Source organism: Synchiropus splendidus, chromosome 14, assembly GCF_027744825.2.
Source record: "Synchiropus splendidus isolate RoL2022-P1 chromosome 14, RoL_Sspl_1.0, whole genome shotgun sequence".
Lineage (NCBI taxonomy): Eukaryota > Metazoa > Chordata > Actinopteri > Syngnathiformes > Callionymidae > Synchiropus > Synchiropus splendidus.
In genome coordinates this window covers 21,280,812-21,297,020 of record NC_071347.1, presented here as the reverse complement: position 1 = coordinate 21,297,020, position 16,209 = coordinate 21,280,812, and the positions used below count along the sequence as shown (strand labels likewise).

Genomic DNA, 16,209 nt, shown 5'->3' with positions numbered 1-16,209 from the left:
TCTGTTCCTTGAACTTCTGCTACATGAAATTATATACCAAAAGTATGATCATAGGGAGTGCAACCCCATGGTTTGACTGTACCCTCAACCACTTTTGTGTCAGGTGTGGCACCAGGAAATGCCGCAGGAGTTGAAACCCTTGAGTCAACTGAACGTCTACTCCATGCTGCCTGAATTCTGCTTCACCCCGGGATGGAAAAGCCCTCAAGATAGAACACCTGAGGAGTGAGAACCAGTGGAGCGTGGCGTCCAAGCTGTCTCTACACTGCCTGCATGGGCCTTGCAGTCGACCACCTAAAGCCTCACGCACTTCAGAAACACACTCAAACACTGAGAGAACACCCAGCAGCCAGACCCTGTGAGGACCCAGCGCAGCTCGGCAGATGATGTGGAAGAAACCAAATTGCTCCTAAGTGGCTCACACCCAAGACGAAGGCCTTTCAAAAGAGCCCAAACGCATTTGAAGTGTTTACAAAAAAGCAAGCGCTCGGTCAGAGGAGCTGGGGCTCACTCAGCGGCTCCTCCAGATGATTGCTGCCAGACGCAACGTGTGACGTCGCTTTTCTATTAGAACCAAAACCACCGTCTGTTTGTGGATTTCTCCAGACAATGGGATGGCAAACGTAAATATTTGCCAGTTTGGTGTTTCGCTGCCTGAATGCGGATTCGGTCATTCATAGTTTTGGACTGATGTGGACCAGATGTGTTTCCTAAATTTTCGGTACGACAGGAATTCTGTCCGACAACAGCAGCGCCTCAGTCTTGCACACAGCAGAGCGAGAGATGCGTCTACACATCCCGAACTGGCAACGCTGGATTTTGATCCCGGAACACAACAACCACTACACACATTTCAAAAACGCAGCTAGGTGGTTTCAGGCGGCAGATGTAGGCGCTAAACTTTGGAGCTAGCCAAACAGAGCCACTGAGCCCGAGCTTGAGTTTCAAAGAAAGTGAACAGAGAGATGCAGAGTGCGATGCCAGGCCTGCAGGTGGCACTGTGATTTTAAGGTAACTATTGAAGATGATGGCATAGCACGTGTTCTAGCAGGAAGCTTGCGCATTGTGCTACATTAGCATAGCAACCCAAGCGTGGAAACAGATGTGTGTGTGCCCTGAGAGTGTATCACATTTTACTACAATAAAAACAACAGAAACAAAAAAAAGACCCCTCGTACTGTATCAAATCCAGCAGGTCTTATCAGTTGTAAACACCTTCAGACAGTGCGCCCCCTGATGGTGGTGCAGCACAAGGCTGCAACAAGTTCGGGGAAAAGAAGTAACAACCAAAACTTGGCGATCTGAAATTCGGAATTATGGGATTTGACGTGTAAATAAAACGTTTGTTGCCTGTTTGTGAGGTGCCCCAGAATGCAGTTCCACACACGTGACAATGTTAAGCAGGAGATAAGTGGCTCCGAGTCTTGTTTTAAGGTGACGTAAACAGAAAAAGTGACTTGAGCTCTGTGTCATTCTCTCACGGTGAGTTCACTATGATGAAGCACACTGAAAATACAGAAGACGAGTCCACTGTAATAGCTGCTTCTCGATACTAAACAAGGTAAAACACTGAATGTTTTCTGAGGCCAAATAATGACACTATTTGAAAAAAGTCTTTTGATTTAGAAGGGGCCTTTCTAAGTGATTTTTCGGGGTAAGAGGATACTGTACGGGTCATGGTGGTCATGTGATCAGTTTCAGAGGTGACACATTGGAGGCTGAGGACTTGAGAGCACAGCTACACACACACACACACACTCGAGCAAACACACATGCTCCACCTTGGTCTGTGATAAAGTCCAGACTGACCTACTCGCAGCTCCTGTCCGAACACTGTCCGCTCTCCCAGCGCCGAGCAGTTCCACCGTCCATATCGGAACTGGTACTGACACTCATTGATGCCCATCTGGGCGCCTTCGCCCACAACAATGATGGCGTCCGGGCGGCTCTGGCAGATGGCCCGCTGGCGAGGTGCCAGCCCGGGAATCTTGTTGCAGATGATGTTCGCGCCCAGAGCCACCACCGAAGACAAGGCCCTGAGAAGGAAGCAGAGCAGAGGTCAGACACACCGTCACAGGAGCAGGACACGAGGGCCGTGCTTGGTGTCGGAACTATAGAGGGTCAGCTAGCGATGGGCAGATGAGGCTTCATGACACAGTATTGAAGGGTAGATGAGGCTTCATGACACAGTACTGGAGGGTAGATGAGGTTTCGTGACACAGTATTGAGACTTCATGACACAGTATTGGAGGGTAGATGAGGCTTCATGACACAGTACTGAAGGGTAGATGAAGTTTCATAAAATAGTCTCCTGATTTTCAGAGGCCACTAGGTGGCACTATGCTGTAAAATGTTTGAACTTGAACAACTAAGTCAATGAAACCTCATGTCATTTCTAAACCAAGAGCGCCATCGAGTGGCCTCTGAAATTGGGACGCTGTTTCATCAACTCTGCAACACCGTTTCATGACACCTCATCTACCACTTCACTAGCTGGTAAATACTTGACTATTCAAGTCAAGTATTTACTCTCAATTCCTCGTGTTCTTCGACAACTGAAAATGTTTTGGAAACTGACTGACCCTCCGAACAACCCAACATAGGGGCCACTGCAAGCCAGTTGAAGCACAGACAGCGTGGCGGGAAAATGTTATTTACCTCAGCTAGCTAGCGAGACACGCGGCAGAAGCCGCCGATGTTTTTCAGTCGAGTCAACAAGTCGAGACAACAAGAAAGAGGAGCCTGTCAGTCACTTTGGTGGCAGTGCATTCAGTGCATTCAGAGTTTTAAACACACCATTTGTTCATTTTCTGGTGCAGACAACAAACCGGACAACATTCCTGAACAAGTCTCTGAGAAGACTTGGCATATATAGCTCCATTCCAGCTGACTGTATTCAACAAACCAGGAGGAGGAAACTTTAGCTTTATGGTTTATGGTTTATGGTCAAGTCCATACAGTTTTATCATTGCTATTGACCCTTTTCTTCCACCTCACACACACACACACACACACACACACACACACACACACACACACACACACACACACACACACACACTTGTACTTTTGAAGTTGATCTCCTTGCGCAACTTGATTTTAATTCCAGCACCAGCAAGATAACAGGAAGTAGCACGGACAGCTTCCTTCCAATAAGAACTGAAATGTCTGTCCTTCAGGTTGGCATCAATATACAGTATATCTACACACAGACACACACACACACACTCGCTAATAATGATGATAAATTAATGCTGTAAACAACAATTTGTAACTCACATTGTAGAATTCGAATTCAAGACTATTTATTTTTCTTTATTATTGTTTTTATTATCATAATTGCGATATTTTTATACCAACTTTTGCTATGACTTTTATAAATTTTATTTTTAGAGGAAAAATATATAAATATTATCCACAAAAAACTGTGTTTATTTGATGTACCGTCATGCTGTAATTGTTTATAAATATCATTATAAAGCCTGACCTGTGCTGTGGAGCGAGTTCTGAAATGCGAGTCAGAGTGAGTGACTCGATGAACCAAAACTGGTGGTTGTGAGCAACGAAGGATCTGTTTGTGTTAGTCACAATGAACTTCAGGACATGAAGCTCATATATTCATTCATAGATGTCCCCTTGTTTATTGCTATTATTTTTTGTTTGCATCCAACTTTTCTGCGAGTATTTCCACTGTATTACTGTCGGTTGTTTTTTTCTCCTGAGGGAAAGAGACGGATTGTGTTGTCCCAGGTTGGAAGAAAGTTAAACAAAAGCTGGCCTCGCCGCTCTCCTCCGACGTTGAGAGAGCACTCGTTTTGTGATCATTTCAGTGGGACTTGAGTAAATAGACAAAGTGCTGCTATAACAAGTGTTATGACTTCCCAAAGCTCCGACCTTCAGAGAGCCTCGGTGGGAGTCACTGGCGCAGAAGCAAACATCAGCCACTCTGCCGGTTTTAGATCCTCGCTGCGGTTAAACAAGCTTGAACTCCCGCGACCCGCCGTGACCTCCGGCTGCGTACGCCGTCGCCCGTGGCAACGCTGACATCTCGTCCATACAAACTGCCGGCTCAGGCTCATTAAGACAAGCAAAGTGCAACTGGACAAATTCAGGCTTACGCACGGCGGCCGCTGACGGGGGAAACAACCCGGCAGAGTCCGAATAAAACCGCTCGCATCAGAGAGAGGTTTCACTTCCTGGATGGGTCCAAAAATATCACACAATTCATTCATGTTTTTGGACTGCCGCCATCTTCATCGACAAACACATCACCGCGAGGACAAAGGCTCTTCTTCTTAGTAACAAGTCTGATATCTCAGTCTAAAGCTCATCACGAGAGCAACATCTGAGCTAATGCCAGCCTTAAAAACAAATGATGTGTTTCTAGGGAATATGGCTGAGGAGAAGGGGGTCGACGGTGAAGAGGAGAGGGCCCAGGACAGAGCCCTGGGGCACACCTGAAGTCACAGAGGAGGGACGGGACCAGAAGGATTTTAAATTCATGAGCAAAGACAGGATTTAAACTGACAAGTTTCAAACAATATTGACTGAAACTGCATCTTTATATGGATTTGATTCCAAATAAAAGAGGGGAAATGTTGCCTTGATAAATGTCAATAAGTTCTCAATAAATATATATATTTAAAAACACAGATAAATGAGGGACATTTAAGGAAATAAATGGCAAAATACGGATGAAAATTCAAGCGAGAACGATGGAACAAGGTGCAGTCATCACTTGAAATCTGTGGTCAACATGTAGTGAAAACTTCACTCTATTGACAACACTGTTCTGCGTTTCAGGACCCTGAACGCATCATGAGCGCCAGTTCTCCATCAAACACAAACCTTTTTTACAGCACAGAACAATTTGAACTTCAAATCACAAAAGAAGATCAGAAGGTTCTATTTAGCTAGCGCTTGTGATTAGCATCCGCCACGCTTCATGTGGATTTTAGAACACGACTCCTTCCAGCTGCGTCACAAGCCACACACTTCCACACATGAGGCTCGTTCGAAGCCGCCTGACGTGATGCTATTTGAAGAAGAGCATATTTTCAGCAGCAAATCAGTGTCAAGTTGACAATAGCTGCTTGTGTGGAGGCGCGGCTCGCGGCGGCGCTGAGCTGCCATGACAGCCAGGAGAGACTCCGCCGTTTACGTCACCCCAGACGCTCGCAGCCACCTACTCCATCACTCGCCAGACTTGGACGCTAGCTGACACGCCGCTAAGCTCCCGGGCGTGACGCTCGTGCGGCGGCTTGCACTTTCGTCATCCCTCGCCGACCAATGGAAGTGATTTCACCGACGGACGGATGTAGCTTGCGTCAACTCTAGGGCCCGTTCTGTGTGACGTTTGTCTTCTGCTCCTGGGTTTTCTCTCGCCACTCCGCTTTCCTCGCTGAGCTCAATGATGACTCTAAATTGTCCGCAGGTGTGAGTGGATGCATGCAGTCTATACAAATTCACCTCTAGCCCCGAGAAGCTGGGACAGACTGCAGCCTACAGCGACAGACAGGTCTATTTTTTACGTCTCGCTGCAAGTTTAATAACAACTTGAGTCAATGGGGGGGATACGGGAAGAGCGCCCCCACACAACAACAACAACAGAACCTTGAAAAAATCCCCCCTTTTAAAACGGCCTCCCTGCCTTTCCATCCCTCCTCTTTTTGCACTAAATATTGGTCATATAATGTAGCAACCTTGAAGCTAAAAATAGGAGTCAACACGAGCGATTGTCTAGTGATGGGTAGGTGAGGTATCACGAAACAGTACTGCAGGGTTTATGAAACAGTGTCCTCATTTTCAGAGGCTGCTAGATGGCGCTGTTGGTTTGTAAGTGATGTGAAGTTTCATTGGATTAGTTGTTCCAAGGCCAAACATTTTACAGCAGACAGCGCCATCTGGTGGCCTCTGAAAATCAGGACACTGTTTCATGAAGCCTCACATACCCAGCACTACGGTTGTCTATTATCACTCCAACGCATTTAATCTACACGACAAACCATAGCGACAATTGTTAACGTTACTCGACACCACAAGGCTCAATAGAGCTGCACACACCTTGCTACACAACACAACCCATGGTCACAACAATAGAACACGGACGTTACATCCAACACATCCGTCAATATTTCCCTCCCACAGGCACGAGTGCAGACATTTAGAGGGGCTGATGTTCAGGCCAGAGGAAGGGGAGCATGTCATGCGTACCGCAGCGAAGCGAAAAGTGAAGACATTTTTCTGTGAAGAGAATCTAAGAATGAAGGAAAAATGGGTTTAAGAAAGGGGCACTATTGAGGCAGGTGTTCAAGCACCACTAGGGGGCTGTCTCTCATCCGGAGTCTGTCTTCACACACAAGGTGGCGTCCCTAAAGAAGGGGAATAGGTCAAAGTTTTAAAAAATCCTGATCAATGATGGAGCTGGAAGTTACACCTGTCACACAGAATTTTCTAAACTGTCTAGTTTGTTAGCTAACAGGGATCTATTTGTCTCTAACTGATCAGAATCAGAATACACTGTTGCAATACACAGAATACACAGTGTGATTCAGCACGACCTCTGACGTGAATGTTCAGTTCAAGTCAAGTGTTTACAGCAGGGTCTGGAGAAACACAAGCGTATGAACCAGCGATAAAGGAGTATTACTTAACAGCACCATGAAAACATGACAAAAAGAGTCACGGAATTTACTGCGGATCACTTCATCTTGAACACCAGAAAGAAAGTAGCATACTATAGCACGTGACCTTGAAGACACCGACGGCGGTTCAAAACCACATGGACAAGATCTAAAACAGGAATCTTGAACTGCGTCATGTACATATTGAGTCCAGTCTCCGGGGGCAGTACATGATTCTGAATCGATTTTTGATTAATAATCGGTTGACTCGGCAATACAGTCGCAGTTTGCATCACTAAAACAGCTTCAGGATGATTCCACCTCCAAGTGAGCGGCTAAATATTATGATAATATACAGATTTATAGCTGCAAACAAGCATCATGCAACTAAGATGTTCTACCTTGTCGCAGACATATGGAATCACAGCCATTTCACTTTCCACCACTGCTCCACTGTTCCCAGAGCTCCGCCTCCACAGCTGGTCTCGGCTTCATGGTGGAGAAAGAGCTGAGCCAGAAGACAAAGCTTTCCACTGACAGGTGGCTTTGTCCTCTCACCTGTGCTCACCAGCTTTGTGGTGACCCTATGTGTTCTATACTCCCTACGAGAGCTCAGACTCGGAGTCAAGCCTCCACATCAAGAGGGGGCTCGAGCATTTTGTCAGGGTCAGGGTTGTCCTCTTGGTGTGCATCAGGGAGGAAGCCATGGGGCAGACCCGGGACACCCTGGAGAGGCTCATTTACCAAGGAGACACTCAGTGTTCTCCACAGGAGCTGGAGGAGGTTCCTGGTGAGAGGAACATCTGGGCTCCTTTGCTTCTGCTGCTGCCCCTCTTGACCTCTGACCGGCAGAGGGAACCCAGAAACAAGTGTGTCGAGTCGTTCTTTGTTTGTTTGAGTTACACTCAAGCAGAGATGTCCTCTCCACCTGATGTCACTTTGAAATCAGAAACACCAACAAGATGGGTTTACACCCGGAGACTGCTCATGTAGCCGAAGCGCTGACCTTGGTCTACAGTACTTTTGAATCAGGTTTATGAAACCTGATTCTCAGAGAAGCTCCTGCTCTTGCATTTAACAGTGACTATAGTGCTATGAGAGTCAACAGGTGGGTTCAGACGTGGACAAACTCTCTGCATGTTTCAGGACAGTATCTCAATATCTCATCATTAAAAACCGAATATTACTGAATTACATTCTGGGAACATGCGTCATGTGAGGCGGTTTTTTGGCTGAAACTTTTGATGGACAACTCCAAACCAAAGCGGGTTATCAGATGAATGTTCGGAGAGAAAGCTGACAGGAGTTAGAAGAGAAGGGGTGAAGACAGTGAGCGACGAGAAAGAGTAAATCACTGTGACTCCTCGGGTCTGGAGCCAACGTGAGGGAGGACAGATGGAGATGAAGAAGAGGAGGAGGACGGCTGACGTGGTTCATGATGGACGAGGGCCAGGGGAGGATGAAGACGGTGACAGAGAATGGCAGAAGAAGGTGATGGCACCGGATTCATTCACTTCGGTGCCATTGACGCTTTGCAAAACAGGATTTATATTTGAATTTCCGCACAAATATGAATGAAAATCAGCGGCTTTAATCATTAATTCCACCTAGATTCGCTCATTTAGAACATTGTATTTAATGTGTCTTTAATATCTGGCAGAAGGAGCGTTATTATTTATTCTACCTGAAGTGGATGAAATCGCATTTGAATATTTTGAGACCTGATTTTTATAGCAAACAGCAAAGAAGTGGCATTAATGATGAACATTTCCTCAGTTTAAAGTGATCGATTCTTCCTCCTGTGTGGCTCCTGGTCGCATGTTCAACAGCCATTCATAAGCGTGCGCGATCAAAACACACACAATCGCGGCGCTAGAAGAGCAAACCGTCTCTAAAGTTAAGCCTGCTGTTAACTGCAGAAACCCCAAAGCGCATCGACTTCACGGCGGAGTCTTTCACCTCCGCGCGTCCGATGAGATAAGCGCGAGCCGGTGACGTCACGGCCGGACTCCTCTCTCCCAGGCTGACAGGTTCAGAGCCAGTCTGGAACATCTCCGCCACTCTGTGGCCGGAACGATTCCGAGGAGCGCTTTTCCCGACCGCTCTCGGCGGCGGCGGCGCGCTCGGGCTCTTTGGTCGGAATATTCGGTCCAGTTGCACCAAACACCGACCAGCTTCGCCTGAAAGTACGCGACTGTAGCTTCGTTCTTTCTGGTTGTGTTGCGAGGACGCTCAGTCAAACAGTGAGTTTGACTTTGCGCGTTAGAGTTGGCGCGTAATGGCGCGCCGAAGCGGCTCGCTGCGGTGGAAGGCGGCGGTCGAGGGGACTCACAGGTAGCTGCCGCTCGTCAGGATGAGGAAGATCTGCGGGTAGTAGACTGACAGCAGGACACTGCGCGACGAGAAGATGATCATGGTGGCGCGGAGGAAAGGAAAAAGTCCCGTAATCCCGCGGATAGACGTCCCTTCCCGGAGTGGAGAGGAGGTGAGTTCACGCCGCTCCGAGCGCGGACAGCGGCTCTGGCATGTCTGAGTGCGGAGGCTGCTGCGCGCTGCTGCGGCTTGCCGAGCCGGAATGATGCTGGTTGGAGGGATTTGCCATGGCAGGAAAGTGCCTCTCTCCACTCATGAGAGTCGTGTCTGCCATTGGGCAGGAAGAGACACTGCAATCCGCCCACTTTGCCACTGCAGGACAATGGAGTGACACTGATCCGACCCCCTCCATTCATCCTCTCACTCCTTCACCCCTTCAGCTACCTCCACCTCCCCGAAATACTCCAGCTCGGCGTCATCACTCCTCCATGACTCATTCCCGCTCAACAAGTTGGTGTCACATCACCGCACACGACGCCTTCGGAACATGACAGAGTCTGCTCTCGTGGCGTCAAAAGATTTACATCCTCCGACTTCCACGTCACGATCGGGGCCGTGACGTCAATGGCGGGGAAAATATAGATGAGATAGATGGGTTTCGTGATTTTCAGGCGTCACGTCCGGAGTTTTATGGAGTTGTTTTGCACTTTTCTTGACTTGTAATTCACGTTTTTTATGAATGTATTTTGACTTGCCGTCCATTTCTTTAGAATTTTACGTCACACGCACCATTTCTTTTGCTCACTTTCTTCCCCTATTTTTTAAACTGTCTTTTGTTGTTATGCTCATCTTTTCTTTTTTCTCTCCTATTTTGATCCTGACGTTTTCTTTAGTCTTTACAGTCTCTTCCTGACATCGAGGGACACCCTGGACAGGACTGCATGCCATCACACAGCACACACTCACACACACACACACAGTCATCTATCGGGAAGGAAAGTGCATCAGTTAACTCCAGGTTGTCCTGAACCTCCAGTGGTCCATGGGCCACAGCTTGAATGTCTATGTTATTATTAGTAATATTCATAGCCTTAATTGAAATCCAAAAAGGGGATGTATCTGAAAACCATGAGGCTAGTGAAGCATCTGACACCCATGACTGTCACCAACATCAGGGTTTAAACTCTGTCACAGCACAGTTTTTTTTCCTTTGAGTTGAAGTTGAATTTCAGGGTCGAGGGGGCAGCAGCTGAGGCAAAGAGACCCAGTCATTTCTCTCTCCTGAAAGCCATATCTCCTCTGGTGTTCCCTGGTCAGATGAGTGACATCATCCCTCCCGCATCTACAGGTCTGACCCAGGGCCTCCCCCCACCCAGACCCTTCTCATGTCTGAGCCACCTCACCTGGCGTCTCTTGGAGGAGCATACGTTCTACTCTGAGTCTCTCCTGGATGACTGACCTTCAATCCAGTGCCCTAATGGTCGTGCCATTTCACTGGTATCCTCCGATAATTTCACTCAAGTAGATCGAAATTCGTGGACTGCGGCTTTACGATTACTGGAATACAGTTGTTTTCACTCAAAAATCTCGCAGTTATCTCTGAAGTTGATGTTTTTTATGTGAGAAGTTTGTCGAAATTCCTTTCACTGCTGTTGGTTTTCCTTTTTTATTTTGGGATTACTTTATGTTTATGCACTTGGCTCTGTTGGGTTTTGTTGATGGACTTTTATTTTGAAGGGCAACGCTCTACATTATGACGAAAGTTCAGCAGTTCGCTCTCTTTTTCCCTGGACTCTGTCAGTGGGTGGCTGAAACACATCTCTCTGCTGAAAATGAATGTTTTGATATCGACACCAGTCATTTTAAGTGAAGATTAGATCTCTGTTGTTAGTACAAGCGGCATCAACGTTCACTTTTGCGACAAACAGTTGTGAACGTTTCATGGAGTTGTCGTCGTGTACGGGAAAAGTGTGCTAAACTGTTGTGACTGTATATTTTGATGTGTAGGGGAGTAGCGGCTGTGTTGAGTCGAGACCCCAAACCCAGTCTGACTGTGTCTTTTCTTTTGTTCAGACGTCCAGTAAAGAGATGTGAAAACTTGAAACCTGAGTGGACACATTCAGTTGAGCCAACGAAAGAATCGAGGGGTTAGAGACACGCTCGCATTGGATTAGAGGATGAGGCGTGGAAGAGTGCTGTTGTGGGTGGGATATCGGGACGGCCGATATTGGGAGCCCTGACTCAAACTTATCTTAAACTTAAAAGACCCGCCAACCGCACTGGGACTGGGTTTCCTAAGTTGACCCTTGGGACATGGAAGTAGTCTCTAAACTGGTTTTAAAACCAAGGACTGTTGAACCTTCTTAACCAGAACTTGAACTCATCTAGAAGTTACAGATTTGTTGGACCCAGGTGGCGCTGAACTGGAAACTTCATGAACCAGATGTGTGTTTCGCTGGCGTTCGCTGTGTCGCTGCATTAGCACGTCACTAGTTAGACCGGTCCCGACTGCAGGTCTGCAGAGCGGGCCGTGCCGAACTTTATTTCCTTGTCAGCGGAGCCCTCAGGGTCCGCAGGTGTTTTCCACCTGAGCTGACTCACGTCTATTGTTGCTGTTGCTGTCAGCGCTGGCTTATTATTAACACCACATCCAGGGATCGCAGCGTGATGTCGGTGCTTGTGTCATGGTGAGACTGGCAACAACATGACACATATGAACCCGCTTCTTCTGCTCTGACGCGGCACCTGTGTTTTAAGATGTATCACTCTTTAGCCGTCGCGGCGGTTTCCTCTGACCTTCAAACCGCGTTGCGTCTGTTTACAAATCAGGATTTGGCGCAGCAATTTTCGTGTCGGTCGCTGCCAGAAACTGTTTTGAGACGGCTGCAATAAAGAGGCCGAAATAGCATTTTTGGTTAATTGGAGCTGCGGTGACAAGTTGCAGCCGCAGAAATGATCATAACTGGAGCTTTTTTTTTTTTTTTTCATCAGGTTTCCTTAGTTGTGAGACGACACAAAGGGATTTCACCATCTCGTGTCAGTTCTACAAAACGGTACATTTATTTGCCAGTCCCTCCAGGAGATGGCGATGTGGCGTTCACGACTCAATCTCAATCGTACTCTCAACCAATCCCTGCGAGGCGCTGCGATCACAGCGACTTTCCTGCCACCAATTCCACCAACCACTTTAGTCGCGGCATGTGCGGCGTCATACGCTCACATCTGGCCACAAATGTTCCTGCTTCAGAGGTGAATGATCCTGAATCCATTCATCAACGTCCAAATTCCCATGATGGAAATGTAGAATAGAAGGAACTAAAAAGCAGAACTCACAAGTGCAGTGTCAACAGAACACTATAGGGGGTGGATGTAAACAAACATGGCCGACCTCCTGATCCATCTCTCTCCAGGCTGTTTCTGACCCTCTACATGTGGAACAGATCAGCAGCTACAGTTTGAATGAGCCGCTGAACAACCCCGCCCACCTTTACCTCTCAGACTCCGCCCAGCCAAACCTCCACCACGCTCCGCCCTTCGTCCTTTCGTTCCAGAACCACAAATGATCGCAACTTTCACTGCAATTCACTTCAGAAATCTGCCGTAAAATCCAGCATTTTTGGCGACAACAATGAAAAAGTCCATGAAATCCTGGATGGCCCTGAAAGTCGACCTCATGTCCCTCAGACTCGGGAGCACCTAAGTTTTCCCTGGTCCCGTGTCGATGAGGTTTCATGAAACAGTGCCCTGGTTTTCAGAGGCCACCAGGGGGCAATGTCTGCTGTAAAATGCTTGGACTTGAACAACTAATTCAATGAAGCCCCACATCATTTCTAAACCAAGAGCGCCATCTAGTGGCCTCTGAAAATTATGACACTGTTTCTTCAGCCCTGCAATACTGTTTCACGATACCTCATGGACCATCACTTGAGCTGGAGGCTTCTGAGGAGAGGGAAGTCTGGGCCTCTCTGCTTCAGCAGCTGCCCCCGCGATCCCACATGTATCAGCTTAGCTACCTTTTTGAATTTAAATCTTTTCGTATCAGGAAAAATAAAGTCATGAAACTGATGCATTTATACTTAAGATGCCACCAAAAAATACATGAATGAAAATGTGGGGCAAAAAAAAGTCAATATCTACATTTTCCAACTCAATACAATTCCAACAAAAATAGTCAGAAAACAAAGTGAAATATTCATATCCATATGAAAGTCAGCAGTATGAAGGCGAGATGATCAATATTTGGATTGATCTGGGAGACAAAGGCGGCTCAGTCTGTTGATTATTGGATCTGGATCTCCGTCAGCTCAAATAAAGGCGTCTTTGTTTGAGGTCAGGGCGGATCAGAGCCTGTGGATGAAGTCAGTGCCTTCATGTGTTATTGATAATCCTCCTGATGAACGTCTGAGTCACATGACTCGCGCCTTCGCTGCAGTTTGAAACAGCTAGTTCTCCCTCGCAGAGATGCATCTGGGGGAGGGACCGGGAGCGAGACTACCATCGTGGTGGTCCTCCTCACTCCTCACCTGGTGAAGAGGGCGCAGTGAGAGACGGAGGGGTGGAGCCTCCCCTCCTCAGCCCTCACATTCCTCTCTGGGGCTGATGCTGTCATGTGATACGAGCATCTGTGGAGCTGGAGGTCGGTTTCACGCTTCAGTCCACCGCAGCGTCTCACTGCGACCTGTCAGTGTCTGCTGCTGCTCTGAGACGTCACGACTCCTCACTTGAGCCAGAAGCATAGGTCTCAATTTGTATGAATCAGAAGTTGAAATTTAGTTATTAAAAAATCATGCTAGTGTCTTTTATTATCTTTATTGTTTTATTTTATTATCTTTATATTTATCTGAGAAAGTTTTCAGTGATGACAGCATATTTTCCTGAATAGTTTTCATGAATATATTTCCACTTACGTTCCATATTAAAACCCACCAGGAATTTTAAAAGGATGTTTTAGCACTGTGGCTTGTAAATATAAACGATTTCATATAATATTATGAAAGGAAATAATGCTGAATTATCAGCACTTTACACATTTTTTAAATGTAAAAAATATAGGAACCGTTCATAAAATGAAAAAGGAGACATTTTAAACTACATGTCGTCTGAAATATAATGAAATAATAATAAAATCATATTTATCTTTACTGACAAAGAAACAGGATTGTGATTATAAAGTTTTTAAGATAGCTAAAGCTGAGAGGCCCCAGGTGGCCCTTGGGCCCCAGACCATTTGAATTCATTTTCTGATGAAACACTGTCCATTCATGGGCGGTAGAGGATCAAAGAGGGATCCCGCACTGGTTCCTATGGAGGGGTTCCAATGCAAACCTGTCAAACAATGCAACTGGGAGGAGGCCCCGGGGCCGACCCACTGGATGATGCCTCCCAGTTGTCCCGGGGGGTGGGGAAAGTGAAGAAAGAGTGGACCTCTTAACTTCGGGAGCTGCCCCCGCGACCCAAGTACAAGAAAAACTGGTGGATGATGAGAAACTATTTGGTTTATATTCAAACTAGTCACAGCCACTAAACTCTGGCGACAGGGCTCGTGTGAAGGTGTGAAATATATATTTATTGAATCATAAAGATTAACTTCTCATTCGTCCCTGATGTAAACGAGGCCACGTGAGTCACAGTTTTTGGGCGATATAGTGGCGGGAGGAGCAGCTACTGCGTCTCGCCGTAGAGGCAGGTAAAAGCGAGTGAGCAGAGGAATGTGGTGATTCAACGCAGGTATGTGGCGGAGAGACAGTCAGAGAGCGAGAGAGTGGCGGCTGCAGGAGGAAGAAGACTGGAGGAGATGTGGATCACACCGTGCGCCACGCGCAAAAGTCAGAGGTCGACTGTCAATGTTGGCGTGTGAAAGGCTGCTCAGGTCACACACACACACACACGCGCGCACTCACCCGAGTCTGAGGTAAATCACGCCAAAACACAGGAAGACGTCGCGGGTCCACTTGCGGTGGGGCTTGTGCATGATCGGAGCCGCGCGCTGCGGAGGCCATGAACTGGAAGACTCGGCGGCCGCTCCCGGTCTAACCCTTCCAGACGCGCTCGTCAAGTCCGCGTCGCAGCGCGCCAGCGAGCCGGAGCGGACCGGAACCGTCGGCCCGGCTCCGATCCATGACCAGGTGGAGATGCTGGGGGCGCGAGCAGCGCGCTGGGAAAGTGAAAGTCCTCGGCAGGAAGTGCCCCCTCTTTTCTCCCGGCTGAAGTGGCTGCAAAACTCCAGGTTCTGACGCAAGTGCGAGGTTCGATCCAGTGAGTGGCCAGGTGATCTCACAGGTAAGAGCGGCGCTCCTCCCGCGCGCGCACACCGGGAATGGGGCGGACTTCCCTTCGCAGCTTCCTTGGAAAAGTACAAGGAATGAAGCGCATGGGGCTTTTATAGGCCTTTAATTCCGGCTGGCAAACATGGGCATTGTTCCACCAGCTGCGGTTCCCCGGGTGGACCACAACACTGGCTCTTATAAAGCCCAAACAAAAGGCGAGGGATGAGTCAGAGCTGCATGGGAGTCAGAGGGAAGCGCAAGAGATGCGAAAGGCCCTGACGAAACGAGGTCAGAAACAGCAAAAAAACACTGAAAAACACTCAAATTAATGATGAGAGTGAAGATTGATCAATGAAACGCCCTCTAGTGGCTAATAGGTAGATAGATATTCATTTTTTAAATATTTTGAAACATTGTTTTTACTCACCTGGTTGATAATAAGTTCATTATTTTTGAAATTTTGTTTATTTAGTGCATTTTTTCTGCTCTTTCATAAAGGTTTTTGGGACACGATTGATTTGTTGTGAAGCATGAAGGAGGTGGAAGAGAAGAGGAATGAAATCAAAGTCAAAGTAAGACAGATAATGTGTGAGTGAGAGGGAGGCAGGTGAGGGGGAGGAGGGGCTGAATACAGTGCAGGTATTTGGGATCATTCATCCAGAGACTGAGAGGAAGGGAGGTGAAGAAGAGAGTGCAGGCAGGGTGGAACAGGTGGAGGGAAAAGAGAAGCATCGCAGGACAGCAGGGGTCACTGCCATGATGGTTAGAGACTCGGGAGTCAGAGTCAGGGGAGTTAGAGATGAAGAGACTGAGGCCTTCACTGGGAGTGACCATAAAGGTTGTGGACATCAGAGGGACGTGTGGTTGGAGACAAAGTTAGGCGAGAAGAAGAGACTACGTTGGACCACGTTGGATGACAAGCAAGGAGGATGGAGGACGTGCTCTGGCAACCCTTGAATAGAACTGACTTGTGAGTTTACCGCAGTCTTCTCTGGGCCTCAATACGT

General features: G+C 47.4%; 1 protein-coding gene across 2 annotated transcripts in view; it reads right to left on the bottom strand.

The window, feature by feature from the left end:
- Positions 1 to 15,123, bottom strand: part of wnt7bb (wingless-type MMTV integration site family, member 7Bb) — a 40,788-nt gene extending 25,665 nt beyond the window's left edge. The window contains exons 1-2 of one of the 2 annotated variants that reach the window (XM_053886057.1): positions 14,837 to 15,123; positions 1,810 to 2,036 (exon numbers count right to left, since the gene is read on the bottom strand). In XM_053886057.1, the coding sequence (XP_053742032.1) occupies positions 1,810 to 2,036; positions 14,837 to 14,907 (298 nt within the window). In that variant the 5' untranslated portion in view covers positions 14,908 to 15,123. Of the gene's footprint in view, positions 1 to 1,809; positions 2,037 to 8,955; positions 9,152 to 14,836 lie in introns of those variants that run through there. The other variant, XM_053886056.1, reaches the window with a different exon arrangement.
- Positions 15,124 to 16,209: the final 1,086 nt, after the last annotated feature.